Raw genomic sequence first — 24,843 nt, 5'->3', positions numbered from 1 at the left:
AAATTAATGTCTTCCTATTAAGGGGTTTGGACCAACTTTCTGTCTTATCGAAGAAGCATGACAATTACAATAGATAAACTAACCTGAAAACTTTAGTATTGGCATGCAATTTAATTTATTTCCTAAGCTCTAAAGTAGGTTGCTACTCATTTTGCAATTATATCATCTCATTGGTAGATCCGCTGCTGTGTAATGACAATCTCGAGAGAGAAGAGAAATCATTTAACAAAGTCACGATGTCAGGCAAGTGAATTCTCTATAGTCTAGAAATAGTGTAATATTAAAATGATGTTTTACTCTATGAGTATATCGCATTCATTTCATACATAGGTAGATATTTATTCACTATTCAGCATAATTATATTTAATTTACTACTTCATAGTTATTCATGGATTATTGGAGCCATATTTTATTATGATATCTTCGATGTGCATGTCTTATGATTGATTATGTTAATCACTGCACCACCCACACGTATCACCCTATAGTTAAGTTTGATTTTGGTAGTGCCTGTTTACCCGCTCAGCCCATGGTTAGGAGGCAGAGTGTATATTTATTACCTATATTTATATCGGCTAATGCTTGGGGTCGTGATGTCAAGAGGCGACTATCAAGCACCACGTTCGCCGGTTTGACTAAGCGTAACATTGTCGAGTACTGAGACTAGATACTAGGTGATCTGAAATAATAATTGAGAAATAAGGGTCGTAGACTTAGTAGTACCCGATGATGCAATGTTAGGGCGTCTATTGAGCTGTGAGCTCTTTTCTACTATATACGATGATTCTGCTCTATGAGATGATTCAGCTACAAGTAATGATTCTGTTCTGCGCGATAATTTACTAGAGAGATGATGATGTTAATGATGATGGGCTTACGACTGGAGTTCTTTGTTTGGTAGCCACCGACACTAGTCATATGCAACGTCGCCAAGCATGTATAGGCGGCATTACCGCTAGTTGTCTATACCTCCTCGATGTTTGAGATGATGTGTGAGCCTATATTTATTATGTACTGGATAGCTCTTTGAGCATATTATAATAATTATGGCTATGGCTCAGTGTGAGATTGGTATAAATAATTTGTGAGGTTGATATAAATGATTTGATAGTTTAAATGATACATATCATGTGTTATTTATTTAAAACATGTGAGCTATTGCTATGAATATATTGAATCGATGCATTACTATAATCATGTTGGCACATATATGTATTATGTGACATCCTTCGTTATCCTATTTTTAGGCTGTAAAGATGTATACTTGCTGGATTTCATGCTCACCACCTTTTGGTGGAAATATTTTTCAAATCAATAGATGACCCCGAGTCTGTGAAGGAGCTAGTGAAGATTTAATTATACTTTTCTTTATTTGTTTTAGTATTACAAAATAAGTTATATGAACTATAACCCCTATGTGGGCATTGTCTTGATGAGGTGTATAGATACGAATTTTGGGGCTTGTTGCGGCCTGTGGAGATTTAAAGTTTATTTATTTTATTTTTATTTGTGAAAATATTAGATTTCTCCTATATATTATGTACAAACATTAACTATCAGGTCATGTGGAGATCACGTGGGTTCTACTCCACATGAGGAGCATGTGTATTTGGAGGTGGATGTTACAAATACTCAAGAATAGACATGCAGCATAGGAAAATGGGTGTGCTATATGATTGAGATATTGAGAAATACATATAATTTCATTATCATCTGATATACTTGATTATCGAGTGGTCAATATATATCATATGTGGTTGTATTTGATATCATAGCATGGTCGGCATGCATCATATGTGTCATATTTGAGAGAGAGTTATAATGATGGTATGACATGGAGATTTATTTATACATTGTCGAGAATTATATATATTTTAATAGGTATGACATGATATCTAAATTTTATTTATTTATTATTAAGAATACAATCATATACTCATTCATGTCATGATACTCATGTGATTCATATTATCCAGAATATAATTTACTCTTTGTTTGACATCACTAACTTGGGGTAAGGTCTATTTCACTGAGCATTTTGCTCCTGACTCTTTATTTCTTTTCGAACCCCCTCAGATATGTGGTACATGATAGCGACTTGAGATATCCTAAGAAGATATTTTAGAATGATGAGGTGAGCTATAGGTGCGAGACGGTATAGATAATATTTAATATAGAAATTGAGTTGTATCACTATTTGTTATATTTGTACTTTATTATATCAAACGATGATTTGTATAATACATGTCAGATTATAGTGTATTTAGTTATATCTTGATAGTTTGTCATAGCCTGTGTGGGCCCTGCTAGATTATGTAGTGGTCTAGTGTATATTATTGTGGATTTGAATATTCATATATTAATAGGTTTATTTTGTTAATAGTATAATTTATTTGGTGATGGATTATGTGAGCATGGATATATTAGCAGATTTTATTGGATGATGTCATGATTATATGGGCATAGGCGTGTATATGTACGTGACGGGCCCTATCTAACCTGTCGCGTGCGCCATGCATGCCGTGTGGGCATGCACGTGCCCATGCCGGGCGGGGACGTTACATGTAAATTATTGTGTGCAAATCTATTTATTATTTTTTCTATGTGCAATTAATTATTATACTCAGTGCATCGCTATATCTTGTGCAAATTATAAATTTTAGTGGAAAAAATAAAACTAGTATTGGTATGACTTAGAGAAACAGTCCGGTATAGTTCGCTTGTGGCTTTTCGTGGTGACTCAAGTCTATCTATAAGTCGAGAAGAAAATTCTATATCAGAATTACTATGGTGACTTTCTTAGGTGACTATGGTGGGGTTAGGGAATAGTCCTAGGATGGATCAGAAACTTTCTAACGTGACTAACCCCTCTCAACGATTAGTGAAAAAGGCGTCATCTCGAGGTGACTTCTAGTTGATGTAGATTCATCGAGACAAATGATATTATAAGCATTGGAAATATATTAATATGTTGAAACTGAGCAAGACTATAAGTTATGACTCTCTATTATTATCATTGTCATTATTTTAAGAGCATGACTATTGAAAAATTGTTATTTATATTGTTAAACTTGGGTTTTACTTAACACTATAAAATTTTATAATTTATTTGGTTTTTGAGTAAATTCCACTCACTAAGCTATAGTTGTTGGCTTATGGATTTCTTTTTCTCTCTTTTATTATCACGCGAAATGCATCGGGACTCTACCTCCATTTAGGAGCTACTTATTTACCTTTCCGCTCTTTTAGTCTTATATTTTAGATTAATTATTTATTTAATTTTGTTTTGCCATTGTACACTTAAGAAGTATTAGTAAGGCTTTGTGTATCTTAAGCATATTGAGGTGCATGGTCGTAGTCTTATGTTTTAGATTAATTGTTAAATTTAATTTCGTTTAGAGACATAGTAACAATGATATTGTTTTATTTTTATTGCAATTAGTTTAAATTTAATAAAGCAAATCATCTTCATTTATTTGTTCTTGTTGTTGTACACTTAGGATGTATTAGTAAAGCTTCGTGTATGTCAAAGCCAGTCATAATTCCGATTTCGAGCTATGACATTTACCCTCTTAGAAATCATTTTCTCATCCTGTAAATGTAGCTAATTTAAGATGTAATTGACCAAAAATCCTACTATCAGAAACATACTCTAGGAAATGGTTAATTTTTTCGTACCCACCTCTTAATTAATTTCAATAAAAACTGCACATTGACATATACTGGATGAAACGTACATCGTCACAGGACTATATTAGTAATTAAATATAACTCTAAATTATTAATATTACTGCACAAAGATAAGAGGAGATATTCTCTGTGGGATCTTTAGTTTCTTCACTCGGCTCCAGTGCTTTTCGCTATCTTCTGGACAAAATTTTTGCCTCTTCTGTACTTCTTGAGAATATTTTTCATTTCAACAACTTGATCTATATTAGGACTTCTTTTGTGCACTTTGCATAGGACACAGTGATTCATCTAAACAAAAGAACAAATAAAATGAAGGTTAGTGCTCAAAACTTATGTCACTTGACAGTATGGAAAGACAACAAAGTCGTCATGGATAATTTAATAAATAAGGATGCAATACAAAATGTTGCTCTCGTTGAAGTTAATTTGTAAATAATTATTATTCAAGTACACGAAGAGTTTGTGTGAACCCAAGGGTTATGCATGAAGTAAGTATCATGCAAGTCATATATAAAAAATTAAAAATTAAAAAAATTAAAAAAAGAACTGAAAGAGTTATGCATCTCAAGAATCACTAGAAATTCTTAGAGTCATCTGTATATCTATAAATATAATGGACTATGAGATCTTAGATTAAGTCCCTTGTAACATCTTCTACTTTTTTAAAGATCTATTAAAAAAAATTTCTTCTAATATCCCTTGTCTCCAACAAATTTGTATATTTTTCAAGCATATATCCCGTGTCAATAATGTTCGCATATTCCACAACTCAGATTCTTATTTTAAAAGGAGAGCATCATGACTATTTGAGTAATAAAATTAGAACCATCTTTATTTCCCAGGATTTTTTTGGAAGGTGGTTAAGAGCACATATCCTGGGCCACCTCAGGAAAGAAATTATTTAAATTGGCACGACGACAACAACGGATAAGTAAATCTATATATCCTCAGATATTTGGTGCCAATAAAGCAAAGCAAACTTGAGATATTTTGCGAAATGAATTCCAAGGAGATGAAAAGATAATATCCATGTAAAGCTACAATCCCTCTTGAGAAATTTTGATAATCTCTCAATGAAGAATAGCAAAAGCATTTAAGAGTTCTTACCAAAAATAGCAAAAATTATCAACCAAATCCAAAGAGATGGAGATACAATTACAAATATGCAAAAGGTACTTCATAATCTTCCTCATAAATTTGATCATGTTGTTGCAATTGTATATATAACGAAGAATCAAAAGATTTTTCATTATATATTATGCGTGAACTAATAAGTTCTCTCCAAACACATGAATAAGAATTAAAAAGTCATCTATTTAGCCAACTGAGCAAGTTTTTCAATAAACAATTTCCATAATAGATCAAGGGACAACAAAAATCTAAGCAAGGGAAAAAAGAAGGAAGATCTTAAAACAATGCATTAATTGAAAATGTTGCATTCACTACTGAAAAGTTTTGATAGAACAAATTTATAGCATTTAACATACAACGGGTTATGTTTGCTAAAGCAAGAGAATATGGTGATCGGGCTTCCTTCACTTGAAAGGGAAGATAAGTTTGTCAAGGTTGTACATATGGGAAGATGCATAGCTTTCATTTCCTAAAACCTCTTGGAGAGCTAAGTCTCCATTGGAGCTAGTACATGTTTGTGGTCCTACAAGGACTCCCTCTTTTAATAGCAAAAGATATTTCATTCTTTTTATTGATGACTATACTAGAATGTTGTGGATATTTTTATCTTGAAAAAAGTCCTATGGCATTTTAAGCTTTTCCTCAATTCAAACTAAGTGACTACAAAATCAAAATTTTAGAAGAGAATTCATCTACACTCCATTCATAGAGTATTGCAAGGAAAATGGAAGTGAAAAGCAACCTACTATTTAAAGAAGTCTGCAAAAAAATGGTGTAACAAAATATTAAAATCGCTGAGATGGTTGGAGCATATAAAAAGGTAAAAGTTTGCCTAATATATTTTGGACAGAAGCTGTTAATATAATAATATATACTTAATCGTTCTCCTACCAAAGCAATACTCGACATGACATTATTTGAATGATAAAAGCAAAGAAAGCTAGTAGTTGATCACTTAAAGATTTTTGGATGCATTGCTTATGCTTTAAATTCTTCTTCAAACAAAGATAAATATGATAAAAAAAGTGAAAAGTATATCTTTCTTAGTTATAGTGATGAGTTAAAAGGATACCGACTATATGATCCTAAAACTAACAAACTTGTAATTTCAAGAGAACTTATATTAGCTAAAAAAACAACTAAGAATTGGGAAGATAACTCCTCTCAAGCACCAATTGCTTATGAGTTCTTTAACCTAGCTACTCAAGAAGAACATCCAGAAATTACAATTGCAAGTTCAAACTCTATTCCAACATGATTACAAAAATCAAGTTCTTTAAACCAAAAAGATTATGAAACACCACCAAGAAAGGTGCATTCTTTAATAGATATTAGTGAATCTTATGATGTTGCTTCTCTTTTTTGATGAATTAGAGAATTTCAGTGAAGCTGCAAAAAAAGAATTATGGAGAAATATAATGAATGATAATAGAAAAGAACATAACATAGGAGCTTGTAGACTTGTCAAAAGGAAAAGAAGTGATTAGGTTAGTGTCAATAAACAAAAAAGTTCAAAGAAGATGGATCTATTCAAAATATAGAGCATCAGCCGGTAGCAAAGAATTATTCTCAGCAACTCGAGTAAACTTCACCGAATATTTTGCCCCAGCTGTGCAAATGGAGACAACTTAATGTAAAAGCAACATTTCTCAATGGAGAACTTGAAGAAGAAGTATATGTTGAGCAACCACAAGGCTACCAAGCGAAAGATCAAGAAGAGTTAGTATATCGAATTCGAAAGCTCTTTATGACTTGAAACAAGCACTAAGAGCATAGAATAGCAAAATTAATAGATGTTTCTATCAAAATGGATTCCAAAGAAGCACAAGCAAATCATCACTATATGTAAACAAGATATGTATGAAAGATCTTCTCATGGTATGTTTATATGTTGATGATTTAATATATTTGGGCACTAACATGAATATGGTTGAAGATCTAAAAAAGAAAATGGTGATGGAGTTTCATATGAGTGACGTAGATTTCATGAAATATTTTCTTGCAATCCAAGTGAAATGAGCAAAAAGGGAGATTTTTACCTCTCAAGAAAAATATCTCAAAGATTTATTGAAGAAGTTTCAAATGTGCAAATGCAAACCAGACAACTCCAGTGGTCTTAAATAAAAAATTGCAACAAAATGACAAGTGCAAAAAAACTGATGTAAAGGTTTTTAGGAGTCTTGTTGGTTCACTAATCTATCTTACTAATACTTGGCCTGATATTATGCAATCTATTAGTCTTATTTCTAGATTTATGAATGAGTCAAGCAAGCTCCATTGTATAGCAGCTAAATGAGCACTTTGATATATTCAAGGAACAAAAAAGTATGGAATCTTATGCTTGAAGAAAAATGATAACGAGGTATTTAAATGTATAGATAGTGATTAGGATTGTTTGTTTGATAATCAAAAAAGCACATCATGCTATTTTATTTTGTCTTGGTACAAAAGTAATATCTTAGAGTTCAAAGAAGCAAAATATTTTTACTTTATCTTTAGCAAGAGCAGAGTATATTTCTACAATAGAAGCAACATATAAAGCTATTTGGCTAAGAAGAATACTTTCATATTTGGACGAATAATTTATTATGACAACATGTCCGCAATTGCTTTGACAAAAATAAAGCTTCAACAATATTTCATTAGAGGTTTGGTGAATGAAGGAGAAATTGTATTGAAGTTCATCAACATAATTGACCAACAAGCATATTTTCTCACAAAGGCTGAGGCTACTGAGAAATTTGAGAAGTTCAAGAAGTTGCTGAAACTTACAAATTAAAAAGTGGTGTTGAAGTTAATTTGTAATTAACTATTATTCCTAGAAGCCTGAGTCAAATAAAAAAAGGGTCATGTAAAGCCATGGGTGATGCATGAAGTATCATAAAAGTCATGTAAAAACTGAAGTCATGCAAGAAACAACTAAAATAGTTTTGTATCTCAATTGTCACTAGACTTAGTCTCAACTTATCCTTAAATAGGGTGGACTATGAAATTTATTGGATTAAGTCCCTTGTAACATCTTCTACCTTTCTAAAAAGTCTACGGACTATTTCTCTTTTTATATATATCCCTTGTCTCCAGCAACTCTCTCTTAAATTATGCATTTGTAGATGAAAGAGAACTAGAGTATATAGCGAAACATAAGTTTTTGATAACAAATACCGCAAAGATAAACTTGTTATTTGCTAACTTGTTATCATGCTTTTCCATTACACAAACTATATGACAATTTCAATAGCTACTTATACTTGGATAAGAAAATAAAGACAAAAAGTAAAATAGTTAATTTAAAAGAACAATGATTAATCTCTTGTATATAGTGTTACCTACATCATGTATAAACTATTCACTGTTGAGTAACCAAAGAGAGGATTAATATTTCAAAAAAAGCAAATGTTAATTTGGTCCAGTTTTATTTTTCAGCTATATGTTAGAAGTTCTCTAGATAGATTCACCATAACAAAAGTAATTGATGTGGAGACAGCAAAAAAAAAGGGGTTGAATATTGTATTGAAGTTAATTTGTAATTAATTTTTATTCCTATAAGTCCAAGAGTCAAGTAAACAAAAGTTCTTGTAAGCTCAAGGGTCATGCATGAAGTCATGCAAAAAGTGAAAGAGTTATGAATCTCAAGAGTCACTAGGAACTCTAAGAGTCATCTATGTATCTATAAATAGAGTGGATTATGAGATATATGAAATCAAGTCTATGGTAGCATTTTCTACTTTTTCTAAAGATCTTATAAATATTTTCTTTCTTTTATCCTCTAACAGAAAGTCCAATCATGAAACAAAAGATTGCTACTTCAGATGCAAAATATAAAAAAAATCAAAATAAAGATGATCCTAAACCTTGGATGCGTTACTTGGCTATAGTGATGAGTCAAAAGGATATCGATTATATGATCCTAAAACTAACAAGCTTGTAATTTAAAGAGATGTTATATTTGATAAAAAAAATAGCTTGGAATTGGAAAGATAACTCCTCTCAAGCACAAGTTGCTTATAAGTTGAACTTAGCTAGTCAAGAAGAACATCAAGAAATTGTAATTGCAAGTCCAAGCTCTACTCTAGGAAGATTGCAAACATTAAGTTATTCAAATCAAGAAGATTCTGAAACACCACTAAGAAAGGTGCGTTCTTTAATAGATATTTATGAATCTTGTGATGTTGCTTTCTTTTCTGGTGAATCAGAGAATTTTAATGAAGAAATAATAACAATTGAAAAGAATAAGATATAGGACTTGTAGACTTAGACTTGCCAAAAGGAAAAGAAGTGATCGGGCTAAAGTGGATATACAAGACAAAGTTCAAAGACGATGGATCTATTAAAAAATATAAGGCAAGGTTGGTAGCAAAGGGTTATTCTTAACAGCCTAGAGTAGATTTCATTGAAACTTTTGCCCCAGTTGCGCGAATGGAAAAAATTTGCACAGTTCTTGCCTTAGTAACTCAACGGGAGTTGAATGTTTACCAACTTGATGTAAAATCTATATTTCTCAATGGAGAACTTGAAGAAGTATACATTGAGCAACCACAAAGCTATAAGGTGAAAGATCAAGTATACCGACCTCGAAAGGCTCTTTACGACTTGAAATAAGCACCAAGAGCATGGAATAGCACGATTGACCGATACTTCTATCAAAATGGATTCCAAAGAAGCCCAAGTGAACCATCATTATATGTGGAGGAGATAGGTATAAAAGATCCTCTCATAATATGTTTATATGTTGATGAGTTAATATAATTGGGCACTAATATGAAATTGATTGAAGATTTTAAAAAGAAAATGATGATGGAATTTGAGATGACTGACTTAGGTTTATGAAATATTTTCTCGAAATCCAAGTGAAACAAGCAAAAGGGGAGATTTTCATCTCTCAAGAAAAATATATTGAAGATTTATTGTAGAAATTTCATATATAAAAGTGCAAACTAGTGGCAACTCCAATGGTCTTAAATAAAAAGTTGCAACAAAATAACAGTGTAAAAAAGGCAGATGCAAAGGTTTTTAGGAGCCTTGTTGATTCATTAATATATCTTACTAACAGTTGACCTAATATTACACAATCGGTTAGTCTTATTTCTAGATTTATGAATGAGCCAAGCAAGCTCTATGATACAATAACTAAACGAGTGTTGAAATATCTTCAAGGAACGAAAAAGCAAGGAATCTTATATTTGAAAGAAAATGATAACAAGCTATTTGAATTTACAGATAGGGATTGGGCTAGTTCGTTAGATAATCGAAAAAGCACATCAAACTATTTGTTTTTTCTTGGCACAAAGGTAATATCTTGGAGCTCAAAGAAGCAAAAGGCTGTCGCCTTATCTTCAGCAATAGACAGCAAGTGAAACTATTTAGCTAAGAAGAATACTTTTGAAATTAAAGGAACTACAATAGCAGCCAACTATAATTCATTGTCACAATATGTTTGTGATTGCTTGACAAAAAATCCAGCATATCATGCTAGAACAAAGCATATAGAACTTGGACATCATTTTATTCAAGATTTGGTGAATAAAGGAGAAATTGTATTGAAGGTTTATTAACACAAATGATCAACCAGTAGATTTTCTCACAAAGGTTGTAACCACCGAGAAATTTGAAAAGTTCAAAAAGTTGGTAAACTTTACAAATTAAGGGGCTATGAAGTTAATTTGTAACTAATTTTTGTTCTTGTAAGTCCAAGAATTAAGTAAACAAAAGATCTTGTAAACCTAAAGGTCATGCATGAAGTTATGTAAAAATTGAAAGAGTTATAAATCTCAAGAGTCACTAGAAACTCTAAGAGTCATATATGTATCTATAAATATGGTGGATAATAAGATCTATGAAATCAAGTCTTTGGCAGCATTTTCTGCTTTTCCTAAAGATCTTCTAAATATTTTGCTTCTTTTATCCCTTGTCTCTAACATTTTGCAGTCGGATAACATTTAGCCAGAAATTTAATTATTAATATAACAGAGATATTCTTGACAAAAGGCTATAACATGAATGTAATCTATAATAATACTATGCATCTTTGGAATGTTTAATTTTCTTCCATAAGCGCATATAAGAAAATGCAAAGGATGGTACAAGAACACCTAAAATTGATCACATAATAGTCGTATGATATTTTTTTTTTGACGGAAACATCAAAGAGACAACTAAAAGAACGGTCTTTCGGACGTACTCTACATAGTTAAGATAGTTATTTGCCATTAGATATAAATAAGAGGTTCTATATAATATTAGCAGTAGTTCAAGGTTTCTAGGTATAATTATCCCAACTTTTTAATGTCGTTCGGCACCGGCACTTGTATACATGATATGGAATGAGAACAAGTAGTTAAGTAATTAAGCTGCGTGCATACTATCAAGATGAAGATGAAGATTAAGATGAAGGATTTATTACTCACATTGGAATCAGTGGGATTCTTAAGTCGAGTTAACGCTTGGTTGAGGCGGTACTCCGTCATCGTCCAACAAGTTGTGAAGCCATCAGGTGATTTTCCTCTTAAATAGACCATCGACTTCTTGAAGGCAACAATGACTTCTCCATCGTTAATAGTTGTAATCTCAGAGGCTTCCACCTTCCAATACCCACGCGGAGTGCTGAAAATATTATGGCCGTCTTCTTCTTCTTCTTTCATGACAAAGAAGTATGCCCAGCTCTCCAAGTCTTTAGTGATATCAACTGATCAGTCGATAGCATTGCAACATGAGCATGCCAAACCAGACAATGAAACAACTAATGGATGAAATTTTCTATTTTTTTGGAAAAAAGAAAGAAACAATAGAATATGGACTATTACGTAATTAATTGCTGCTGAAAACATTTCACATAACATTATTGTCATAAATATGTTGACAATTATATCTGTAAATATAATTACTGGCCCATAGAATATGTATATATTTACTCGAAATCCGGAAAAACAAGTAAATTAAGTACTTGAAAAGAATTGTGTGAGAACTAACGAGGGAGATCATCAGGGTCATATTTATAAACATCGATCTCTTTGATTATATTGGCCGGAAAAGGATGACCCAAAACTTTCTTAATGAGATAGTGCTCGACTGCCTCTTTGTCGTTGGGGTTGAATCGAAATCCCACTGGAACATGGATGGGCTCGACGTCTCCAGGCGGAGTAACAGAGGAGGAAGAAGCGCTGGACGCCATGCGGCTTTCTTGTTATTTAGGGTTGTAGTAATTCCTCCTCAAGTGCGTGTATATATATATATATATATATATATATATATATATATATATATATATATATATATATATGTATATGTATATATAGCCAGCCTTGATACGTATAGGATTGTGATATATAAGTTTTGGTAAGGTGGTAGTACGGGTACTTTTCTCGACCGGAATCAGGTGTCTAAAGTTCCATAAGAACACTTAATTTAATCTCAAAAGAATTCCACAAGCCTGGGCTTAATTAACTAGGCTTACCATAGAAGGATAGTAAATAAAGGTAACCAATTAATAAGCGATTACGATAAAGAATATATTGTTGAATTTGAAAAAAACGAAAAAAGAAGAAGAGAAAACCTCCTCACCGACGTAGACTTTGTTAACAACTTTTGTAACCAAAGAAACCTGGTTACCGGATCATGATCTTTAAATTCCCTAAATAACTAATATATATATAATATAATTACTATAAGATTTCACTTTATCTCTTAAGATGTTTTTATCTTTTTCTCATTATCCAATGAGCTTTTAGTGATCCGGCAGTAAAGATATAATAGGAATGCAAAAATATTAAAAAGTATTACGCTAAAAGTTTTTTTTTTTTGACAATTATTTTATCTTAATAATTTATTAAATAAAAGATATATATATATATATATATATATATATATATATATATATATATATCACAATAAGAGTATTGATATCTTTTCATAATTAACTTGACCAAAGTTTAACTAAATTCTGTCTCTTCCTTTATTGTTTTGTTATTTACATATAGTAAGTAATCAAATTTAAATAATATCTTCTATAATTAACTTCTAATCATATCTACCATAACAGAAAAAAAAGAATATATAACCAAAAAAATTAGGCCTTGGTAATCTAATCTTTTTGACTAATATGCCCTTATTTTGGAATCAATATTAGGAGACAGCTACCAATATGAAAACTGACTATTATAGTCATAGATTATAATTATAAAATTTTAGAGAGGCATTGAAGTATTTGCCTATCCAATTTGATTAGAGTACGTAATAATAAACTGATCTATGGAGCTGTATCGCTATCAATCAAAAAATAAAATAGATGTCTCATAGGTCAGATTGTTAATTTTATTTAATTTATATTGCTATTTAATATTACTAGATTAAATATTTATTAGAGCTATTAGATCGATTGTTATTTAATTAATAATTATAGGTAATATATTATTTTCTTTCATTTATATCAATCACAGCCGCTATACAATGGCTTACATTTTAAATTATTCGTCGTAATTAATACAATCTGAATAGGATTTATTTACTTTTTCTCACAATCCGGAGGCAACAAGTAGTACGTTTTTAATTTCTCGTGTTTAAAGTACGATGTCATAAAAGGATTTCTATTTTAAATCTTAATGAATAGTTTTATAAACGAATTTTCTTTTAAATCCTAATTTAATATAATCTCCCTTTAATTGGTCCAATTCTAGTTGATATATATTTAATATATGGGTACAGTAGTCTAGTATTTAATAATCTCACTTTTCGCCGGTGCCACCCCATTAACGTCGGTCCACCCCCAACTACTATCATCTAGGATCTCGTGCCTCTATCTACGGATCCTAATTAGACCCCTGACGTTTGTCCACTAATCGTATGATATCTCGAGATCCTTACATCTGATTCACCTGAAACTAGATTCATTGGAAATCTCTTTTCTGATGCTACAATATATCAAAATCTCAGGTCAATCCGATGGCAGCCTCTTTCAGGATCTATTTATAAAGTTCCGTACCAGATCTAGTCTAGATCGGAGAATTGGGAGAGATCGGACCTTAGCCTAAAGGGGAGATCGTATTAGGGGCACCATCCTATTTCTGGATGGTCCAAGGTTGAATATGAGGACACGGTCGTGGTGGAGAGTCAATGGAGGAGCTATTGGTGGAAGAGGAGGAGGTCAAGAAGTGATGGTGGTAGAAATCTCATTGCATGCATACACAGGTGAAGTGGCACCGCAATCACTACGGAAGAAGGGTGAGATCAAACGAGCCATGGTCTAGATCTTGGTGGATACAGGAAGAATTCATAACTTCCTAGACAAGAGGTTTCTAAGGAAGATAGGATTGTAGATAGAGCAAATGGTGGGGTTCGATGTGATGATCAGAGATGGCACAGCTCTTCGATCGATGGTGTTTGCCACGGGGTGCCACTAAGGTGCAAGGTTTCAACTACATCCTTGAACTATACCCTTTGGTGTTGAAGGGAGAGAACTTGGTGTTGGGCATTTATTGGTTTATAGAGCCTCGGAGCTATCAACTTCTAATTTGTAGACTTCAGCCTCACACTCCAACATGATGACAAAATCATACGGCATATAGAAACCTACTATGCCTATGAGACCCAGGTGAACTTGAGGCCTTCTCAGTTTCATCACTTCCATTCTTTGCAAACTCGAGGAAGGCCACAAAGGAAGACCCTAAGATATCACATTTGGTAGAAGAGCTAGCCAAGGACCCGTTGAGCCATTCGGAACATGAGATCCGCGACAGACTCTTGCTCAAGCTCGGGTTGATTTGAGTACCTACTGACCTAGAGCTTCGATGGACCTTAATATCCCACTTTCGTGATGCACCAACTGCTGGACATCCATGAAGGCAATATGTGAAGAAATAAGTACACGAGTACGTGACTTGTCAACGAGTCAAGGTCAAAACAACCAAACCAGTAGGGCTGCTGTAGCAACTCCCTATACCTGAGAAAATTTGGGAAGATATATCCAGGGACTTCATTGCAGGGCTGCCGGAAGTCAAGGGACAGTCCATGATCTTAGTGGTGGTGGATCGGTTGAGCAAGTATGTGCACTTTACAATATTAGCACACTATTTAAGTATCGAGATGACCCAATTTGAAGCAGTATATGGGCGCACTCCTTTGGTGTTACGTGCATATGATCGACCCGCGACTTAGGATCAAACAGAAGTTGACTTGGAACTAGCAGATAGGGATGATGTAATGATGAGGTTGAAGACCCATATAGCGGTAGCCTAGAACCGAATGAAGCAAAGATACAACAAAGGCTAGCATGAGAAGGAATTTGAAGTGAATGGTTTATGTGCGAGCTCAACCCTACTGACAGGTCACCTTGTAGCCAGTTCAAAATCAAAAGTTAAATGTTAGGTTCTTTGAGCTGTATCAGATCATGGAGCAAATTGGGCCAGTAGGTTACGAATGTAGTAGCTAGAAGGAACTCGGGTTCACCTAATTTTTCATGTCTCGATCCTTAAGGGTTGAGTAACTAAGTCAGCCATCGCCACCACTACACGAGCTAGTCTAGGTATTGGCTAAATGTCAATGACTTCATGAGATCAAATTGGAGATAGAAGTATTAGTTGAATGGCTAGGCAAACTGACGGATGAGTCAACATGGGAATTGGAGCAGAGATTATGGATCGCCTCCTAAATTTTACATCTTGAGTTCAAGGTGACGGAAGCGTGGAGAAATGATACGACTTAGTTCAACCCAATCATCTTGAGCTAACCTGATAAGGACCTAAAACCCTTAGTTTAATTGGATTCATTTGCTTTTGCAATTTAGTCATTCTATTAGGTTAATTTGCTTTCAGATTTAGTTAATTTGAGTTCATGCGGTTGGGTTAATTGAACTGGATTGTACCGTGGCCGTTGGCTTTGTCGCAAGACTCCTCCCCTGCTCTCCCTCTCATGCGACCTCTCTCTCTCTCTCACCGACCTTCATCCTCGGTCGTGGTTAATGTCGTTGCCGTCCTTCCCTTATGTCAGATCGTCCCTTCTCATCCCTGAGAGTATGGTACCCTTCTCCCTTCTCATCCAGCTTTTTTACTTTATCCCCACTACCGCTACTATATCCATCTTCCATAACCCTAACCCTAGTCATTATTCCACCTTCCACCTTCCACATCCATCTTGCCACCCGTTGACCTTTGGTCAGTATGTCTTAGATATCTTCCACCTTATACACTCTGATCGTTGTGATTCTGGTTGTGTTGGACTCCTGACTTCTGGATAAACAATCTCTTAGAATGTCAAGCCTTTTGGACTGTTAGATTAGTTAGCATTGCCCTTCAAAATTCTAGTTCCAAATTTGATCAGAGCTAGGTCTTATTGTGATCACAACCACCTTGAGGGTAATCGTAACACACACCACTATCAGGCTTCCAAGAGCACCTCATTTGGCTACTCTAGGTTGATTCATTGGTGATCCTTGGCCACCCTTAGGCTGGGATATATCCTTTATTAGGACAGGCAGGTTGATGATATGTATATCTCTTAATGTGTTCAATATAGATAATTTTTGAAAGGTGTGTACCGCCACAGACAACTTTTGAGGATTCACCTAATTGAGAGTAATCATAAAGCCGCAACTATAGGGCATGGGTGAGCCCTTAAAACTCTCGTGAGAATCAAGACAAGTGAACGACAAGAAAGTGCTAACCCATAGAGAAAACTAAATGTGCTCCTCATATTATGTGTGTGATTATAGAAGATCGATAAAGACATCATTTAAGGCCTAATCTCCCATGGATCCTTGACCTAATGCAATCATAACTAAGGGTAGTTTCACACCCCAAAAGGTAGCTATAGCAATGCATTACTAAAAGTCAAAATAATTATTAAAAGTTTTTATTAATTATTATATTTGGTTGTTTTTTACCTCTTTTGTGGGGGGGATTACTGGATTTGAAATTCAAATTTTGACAAAGTCAATATAAAATAAAATAAAGAACAAAAATAAAAAAGAAAGAAAACCTTTCCATGTAGTCATGTTGGCAACAACTTCTGTAACACCCGTGTATAAAAAAAAAAAATCAGTGCATGACTCCTTCTTCCTCCTCCCCCACCTCTCGCAGTCAGTTATGAGAGGTGGGAGAGAAGTGCGTCGGAGTGGAGCTAATTCCCGTCCCCCTCACCTTCTAGGTTTTGTTTTCACTCTTTGAAATTCCTCTCTCTCTTGTTCTTCCTTCCTCTCTTTTCTCTCCCGAGCCGCCGAAGCTTTCGTCGCAGGCAACGAGTCACCGGAGCACCAGCAGCCAACCAAAACCCCTCACCTCGATCCTCAGGTTAGCCTCCATCCCCTCTTTAGTTTAATTTGAAAATAACCTAGTTAATCATGTTTAATTAGAAATTTAATTATGTCTGCCTTCACCAGAGAAATTTGTCGGCCGGCGACCTCAGATCGACTACCCACCTGTCCTGGGAGTTTCCCTATTTTAGCCCCTTGCCATATCGCCTTCCACCGCCGGGTTATTTGGACTCAGGCAGCCACCACTGGTGGTGGTGGCCCTACTCAACAGCCTCGACTGACTCACCTCTTCACGTGGAAGAGGTGGGTACTCGAGATGAGGGCTTCGAGCCCTTTTTTCACTATACTTGGAAGCTCCATGACTGCTGGCCATTGAGTTTCTCAAACTCTCACCATCGGCCACACTGGCTGATGGTTCAAGCTCACCTATAATCCAAGTCGACCTCATCGACTTCGGGAGCCGATGGTGCTAGGCTGCCGACGACGAGGATCACCGGCAGCAACACCACTTTTCTCCTTTGTTTTCTTCGCTAGCAAGGAGACGAGGAGAAGGGGTGGGGGTTGGGCCAACCCCCACCGCTCTCTCTCTGGGCTGTGGTGTGGGGCGCATCCCAAGCCCTCGGGCCTTTTCTAAGGCCTCGGTGGTCTAGGCTTTGGAGCCCAGTCCACCACCTTAGTTTCTGGTGGGCTGTGGTAAGCCCGCAGCCCACCTCCTCACCTTGATGGGCTGGGCTCTGGAGCCTAGTCCACCATCTTAGGGTCTGGTGGGCTGTGGTAAGCCCGCAGCCCACCTTCTCACCTTGATGGGCTGGGCTCTGGAGCCTAGCCCACTATCTCAACTTACTAGACTGGGCCCTTGAGCCTAATCTAGTGCGCCTTAGAACCAGGTGGGCTGCGGTAGGCCCGCCGCAACCCACCTCCTCACTCTATTGGACTGGGCTCTTGAGCCCAGTCCACTGCCTCAAGTCTAGTGGGCTGTAGGTAGGTCTGCAGCCCACTCTCTCTCACCTAAACTTGCTGGACCTTGAGCCCAACCCAACCTTTAGACCATAGATTGATTTATTATTAATCTTTTATTTTCTTAATTCTATTAGCTACATAAATTGTAATTATTTTATTTTTCTCAACTATGTTATTAATAAAATTAGGATTAATACATAATTAAAATAGGTATTTGAATTATTTATTCTTTTTAATTATCTTCGACACTTACAAATGTGAATGACTCTAAATGTCCATTTTTTTAAATTAAGACAATATAATATATTTGGACCTAGAAAATCAAAACTTAATTTTTTTTACACAAGGTAGTAGTCCTTTAAGTTCATTAATCTTATGTTTATTTTATTTATAAATTATTAGATCCATTATTGTGCAGGAAGGATTTTGAAATTCAAGAAGAGCCGACTGATTAGGAGAGTAAGACGAATTCCAGAAATATCCTAGGCCAGTAGAATTCTATAATAATCTACGAAAATGCATACTTATGTCATTTCTTACTTGTATTAATTAAATATCATTTCTTACTTGTGAAAATTACATGATATTTCATACTTGCATTTAATTACATGTCAATTCTTACTTGCATTATTTATCACTTAATGCACATGTATGATAGACTCTATGCTTGTATTTAATACCTGTTATTTTGATGATTATGTTAAATAAATAATAGAGATCATGGCACCACGTGCACATATCATTGTTACTCAAGTCCCAACTAGGCAATGCCCCTTTCACCCACTCAACTCGGGGTTAAGGGTAGAGTGTATTATATAGTATTATATTAGCAGTCTACACCTGAGGTCGGTAGCTATTGGAGCATTCAAGTGATTACACTACCCTAGTTGGAGACTAGTCTAGTATGATATTAGAAAAGATGATTGAGAGGTAGGGATTGTAGTTCTAGCGATACCCGAGGACGCAGGATCAGGGCATCTATCGAGCTGTGTGCTCTTAATCATCGTATGTGATGATTCCACTCTGAGCGATGATTACTAGAGCGGTGTTGATGGGCCTACGACTGGGGTCCTTAGTCTGATGGCCACAGACGGTCATATGCAGCGTCGCTAGGCATATATGGGTGATAATACCACTAGATGACTAGTCCCCCTTGATTTTATGGTGCTTTGTGAGATATGTTATTGTGACTCGGTTTCTGTGTGGATTTCTATGTAAATTGAGCTATAATGATAAAATTTATTAAAAGTCATAATGTACACTTTCCCTGACATGTCATGGGTTTGCATTTCTATTTATCATGTAATATTCTTATATTACTATTAGATTTTACTTCTGGGCCCCGTGCTCATCGCTATTTTGGTGGAAATATTTCAGAGCTGATTATGGAGGATGCGGATATCGAGGAGTAGCAGATTTATTCATCTATTTTAGTATTTGTTTATTCTATTATTTCTAGTTGGACTTGGCCCCTACGAGGGTATTTATGTTTTATAACTTGTGTTGGACTTGTATTCCTCGAGGCTTGTTGAGGCCTGTGATATTATAACTTTGAATTATTTGTTGAATTATTATGGTATTTCTAGACTTATCTAGATACTTTGTGAGATTATTTCACTGACAGGTCATGTGAGAATCACGTGGAATTTATCCACGTGAGGAACATGTGATTTTTAGAAGTGGGTGTTTCAACTTCTGTAACGAAGGGAATTTTCATAATGAAAGGAACTTTATTATCAACAAGTAGATTATGGGCGTGGTTCATGGCTAAATTTCCTATGATTGACTAATATAAAATGATTTCTTAATCATTGTGCACAAAATAGTCAGTCTACTAATAGACTCCAGAGTTAGATAGATGTTTATCTTGGATAAATAGGATGCATACTTTTTTAGAATCCAACGAGGACAATGATAATGATTGTGAGTTGATGGGGCACGATGCAACTAGCCACGTTGTGGATGGCCTCGTGCCAAAGCCAAGCCCAGCAAGTTTAAAATTTTTCTCACCTGTCATGGCAACCTTTGAGTGTGCCACACGCATCAACAACCAGCCTGGCCAACTAGCTGAGGTGGGCCTCATAGCTGCCATACCCACCACCTCTCTCTCTCTCTCTCTATATATATCTAAATCCCTCTCTTTTGGTCTCACTCTCTCTCATTCTTTCTCTCTCGCATGCACGGATTTGCCACAGCCGTCCTTGGAACCCACTACGCCACCTCCACCTAGTGTGGGTGAGCTTCCTCCATTTCCCCTCCCTTCTTCTCCTGTCTCTTCTCTCTCTTTCTCCCTCTCTCTTTCTCTCCCTTGGGCTTGGGCTCGCCGCAGCCATGCCACCGACTGGCTAGCAGTGGCTGGTGCCCTCCCCGCTAGCCCGGATCCGCCCTTCCCCTTCCCCCTCCCTTCCCTTCTCCCTCTTCTCATCATCTTTTTCTTATTCTTCCTTTTATTCTCCTCCTATTCTTCTTTTTCGTTTTTCTTCCCACTACTACATCAGTATTGGGCTCGGCCTAGCATTGTAGCAGATAGTGTTGGGTCGAGCCGAACATGTTGTAGTGGGGGTTTATTCCTTTCAATTTCTTTTATTTGTTTTATTTTATTAATGTAAATTATAGTCAAATGGGTAGTTAAATTGTTCAACAATGTTTACTCTAATATAATTATTAGCTAAACATAAGTAGTACAATTATAATTATTTGTAATTATAAGATTTTGGTATCTGTAGCTTATTTATTACTACTAGATTGATATATCTATTTTTATTAAAAATAATTAAATTATATATATTTCTATTAATGTTCATGTATGCCTATATGTATATATATATATATATATATAATGTATTTTTATCACCTTACTGTTATATACTATTTTGTATAAAATAAAATACTAAGCTTTGATAATTATTTATATTATCGGATAATGATACTAATGTATAATAAGTGATTTTAGTTAGTTAAGAGAAGTAACTATAAAATAATTGAACTATAATTAGATATGGTATGCACTTTTATTTTTAATTAGATTATTTTATATTTGCTACTTTTAAGCTTATATCAAAGGAGATTAATTATTTTATTCCTAATATATAATTAGAAAATTAGAGTCTTTAATAAATAAATAAATTTATAGTAACAACGTACTAAGATTATCATAATTATATATATAATATAGACCCAATTATTTTATAAAAATTAATAAATCATTATATTTTATACTACTAAATTCTAAGTGGATAAATGACTAACTTTATATTATTTTTAGATCCTATGGACCCTACTAGCGACGAGTTCATGCTTGATTGATAGACGTGAAGGATACGTAGTTTATGTCTTCTGATCAGATTATAAGTAGTCTTACCTTTTAGAGAGCTTTCTCATATTATGTTATATTATATATTATGTATATGCATGTTTGCCCTTCAGTATGATTATATGATCTTATATAAAGATGATTTCAGTGGAGCATGCTTTATCATTCATTTAATTAGACTAATCTTAGATATGAATATGTTGAAGATATATAGAGAAGATACGAGATGAATATATTATCTACATTTTATGTCGATTTGAACTCTAGCATGAGTATGAATGTGATAGGTATATGATTGTAGACTATATTACATCATATTTCTCTTCATTCATTATCACCTAAATTTTTGAGTTGCATGATCTTTTATAGTATTGGATAAATGTATATGATCTACCATTTAGAAAGAAAATATGAAATCTGATTGATAGGATAATTAATAAAAAGCATGAGGATATCGGAGTGGCATAAATGTTAGAGCGTTCCTAGAGTTAATTGATCGCTTGATATATTCGCAGTCTAATGGCCTTACGTCTGAGGACAGTAGTCTATGTGCGCAGTAGATATTCCGACACATACTATTTGCAAGGGCATATCTAGCTAGTTATCCTCGTATGATTTCTATGAGTTAGTTGGGTACCTAGGTCTGGATGATGATGACACCCTCAATAATTGACAGAATCGTATTATAATTACAATACCCTTAACGGTTGGTAGGGTATGCTCTAAGCCTTCAAGCTAGATTAAGCCTTTAGCTCATGACTCTCTTTATTTCTTCTAACCCGCTAGATATGTACTACCTGATAATGACTTGAGATATTTTGAAGAGATATTTTAGAACGAAAATGAGGTGACTTAGACGTGATATGGTATAGAAGATAGCTTATGTAAAACTTAAGTTGTACCAATATTATATATTTTTATATTCCACTATATTAGACTATATTTTATAAAATAGAAAATATTATACAGGTTAGACAATATTGTATTTGTTGTATTAGTTGTATTTTAAAAGCTTATTGTGGCCAAGTGTCCTGCTAGATTATGTAGTAGTTTAGTATAGTTGTGGATTTATATTTTTGTATGTTGATATGCTTATTTAGATTATAGCTTGATTTATCTTTGAGATAGATTATGTGAACACAGGCATATCTCCCATTGTGACAACTCTGTCTACCTTGTCATGTGCGCCGCACGTCTATTGTGTTGGCTCTTGGGCAAACACTTCTCGTGCCAAGCCGGAGAGGGCATTACAACTTTCTCACAAAAAAGTCCACCTCTTAAATGGTCTCTCCCTAAGTTATGAGAGTTTTTCTCTAATACCAATTGAAGAAAATATAAACCTTAGACACAACTTGCCAAGCCCTTGCTTATTATAAAAATTCTGGAATAATAAACAACAAATAAGAAATTGTAGACACAAACTTTTTTATGGAAAAACTCTAAACCGAGTTAACATGGGAGATCTATTAATAGATTTCCTCACTCAAAAATTATATCTCTTAAGTGATCTCTCTGTATCAATACAATCCTGTTTTCATGCCAATTGAAAAATATATAATTCCTAGGAACGATTCTGCAAGCTCTTGCTTATTATAATAATATTGTAGAATAACAAAGAACAAAGTAATTGTAGAGTGAGATTTTTATGGGAAAAGCCCTAAGCCGGGTAAAAGAAAACTATAAATCCAAACCCGAATATCAAAATCAATCACTAACAAAAAAATGCAGTAATTTACAATAATGACTTACAGAGACACTTCGATACCAAAAAATCTATGTGAACTGATCTTTCTTACCATAGAGAAATAAGAAAATAAAAGGTGATGTTTGTTCTACTTTAACATGAACTTCTTATCTACTCTTCTTCAATAGTTACTAAAGCTAAGCTGCTATAAACTATAGCCATATTATATTAATTATCATTTTAACAAATCAAATATGGATATATGTTAGGAAAACAATTAATCCTATTATAGAAAATTTTGATTATGATGAATAATTTAAAATGTAGGCTATTGTATAGCCGCTTTGATTAATATGAATGATGCAAAATAAACTATGAATTAAAATTAATAATGAAATAACAATCAATGTAGTAGCACGAATAATTATTAATCTAGCAATATTAATAGCAATATGGAATTAAAGGAAATTAAGAATATGGCCTATGAGGCATGGCGGTCACTCTCTTAAAGGCAATAAGTGTCCTCATATACATGTACTTTTGCCGTGGTATACCTCCATGGTTCAACCTAGGTCCGATTCTTTTTATCTAGCGACGGCACAACTTGTCAGATTAGCTTATTACCTCCAGCAAAATTAGAGGTTGAGAAAAATGAGTAGAAAAGATCTTAAGAGATAGAGTAGAATTTTGTTATTGTGAACCAGGCTATGATGGGTTATTTGATGTGATGGTGGGGATGATTTGGTTGTGAAATTAAGCGAAAGATCGTGAGACCTATAGGATAAGAGCAGAAGGGATAATGGAGATGATGATGATGACATGAGGTATATCTATAATTTAGAAAGGAAGAAGGGGAGAGAAGATGATCAGCCCTATAATAGAAGGGAGATTGGCAGATGAGAAAGGAGGAGCAAGCCGACGGCTAGGGCTTGAGGGAGGAGGGAGAAGATGGCCGGCTCTATTAGACTAAGGGGATCGGCAGTCGAGAAGGAAGGGAATGGTGTCGACCTGACTACATTGGCCTTGGATCAAGGGAGAAGATTGAGGGAGATGAGGTAAGAAAAGATAGAAATGTCAATATTTTTCCATAATCCCAAATGGCTACTTTATACATATTTAGAGGCTAACCAAAATTTAAAATAATTTAAATTAACTCTTAACACAATGATCTCGACGTCGAGCATTGGAACGTCGTTGGATTGGCATTTGGACGCCATTGGACAGACTACACTCTTTGGTTCAATGATGGGCAACAGCACTTCGAACACCAAAATTAGAGAGCAGTCAATATGTTTTGGCGTTTGAATGTCGGGCTACCGCTATTTGAATACCAAAATCCGAGAGCACTTATTCTTCGATGGGTTGTAGTGTTAAAAAATTGGGTGATAGTCATTAGAACGCCAAAACCCAAGAGCACTTATTCTTCAATGGGTCTGTGGCATTTGAATGTCAGGTTGCTACCATTCCAAATGTCATAGCCTAAAAATGCTATTGTTTAAAAGAAAATCTCAATGATAACGTAGTAACCAAGCCAATGTCCCTTGTAAGGTGATCAGATTGGGCTCGAATCACATCATTTGTAGTGATATATATAGAGATAGAGTAGAATTTTATAGTGATTATATAAATATGTTACCTGTATTAGTTTTGCTACATTATATAGTGGTCTAGCATTATTATTGTGGATTATTTTTGAGATGAATTATGTGAGTACAAGTTTATCTATGTGTGATGGCTCTATTCGTCTTGGCACATGTGCCATGTGGATGTGCAGGCATGCATGTGCTCGTGCATAGCAGAGACATTACAATAATGATATAGACTCC

The 24,843-nt window shown here is 34.6% G+C and overlaps 1 protein-coding gene across 2 annotated transcripts in view; it reads left to right on the top strand.

Moving 5' to 3' along the window:
* Window positions 1-19,763, top strand: part of LOC140791511 (serine carboxypeptidase II-3-like) — a 98,554-nt gene extending 78,791 nt beyond the window's left edge. The window contains exons 8-9 of one of the 2 annotated variants that reach the window (XM_073142121.1): window positions 178-243; window positions 19,398-19,763. In XM_073142121.1, the coding sequence (XP_072998222.1) occupies window positions 178-243; window positions 19,398-19,403 (72 nt within the window). In that variant the 3' untranslated portion in view covers window positions 19,404-19,763. Of the gene's footprint in view, window positions 1-177; window positions 244-847; window positions 1,080-19,397 lie in introns of those variants that run through there. The other variant, XM_073142119.1, reaches the window with a different exon arrangement.
* Window positions 19,764-24,843: the final 5,080 nt, after the last annotated feature.

The sequence above is a fragment of the Typha latifolia genome, chromosome 6 (assembly GCF_019914945.1).
Source record: "Typha latifolia isolate L0001 chromosome 6, TyphaL0001v2, whole genome shotgun sequence".
Taxonomy (NCBI): domain Eukaryota; kingdom Viridiplantae; phylum Streptophyta; class Magnoliopsida; order Poales; family Typhaceae; genus Typha; species Typha latifolia.
Note: the sequence above shows the minus strand (reverse complement) of the source record. Positions and strands in the feature narration are given on the sequence as shown.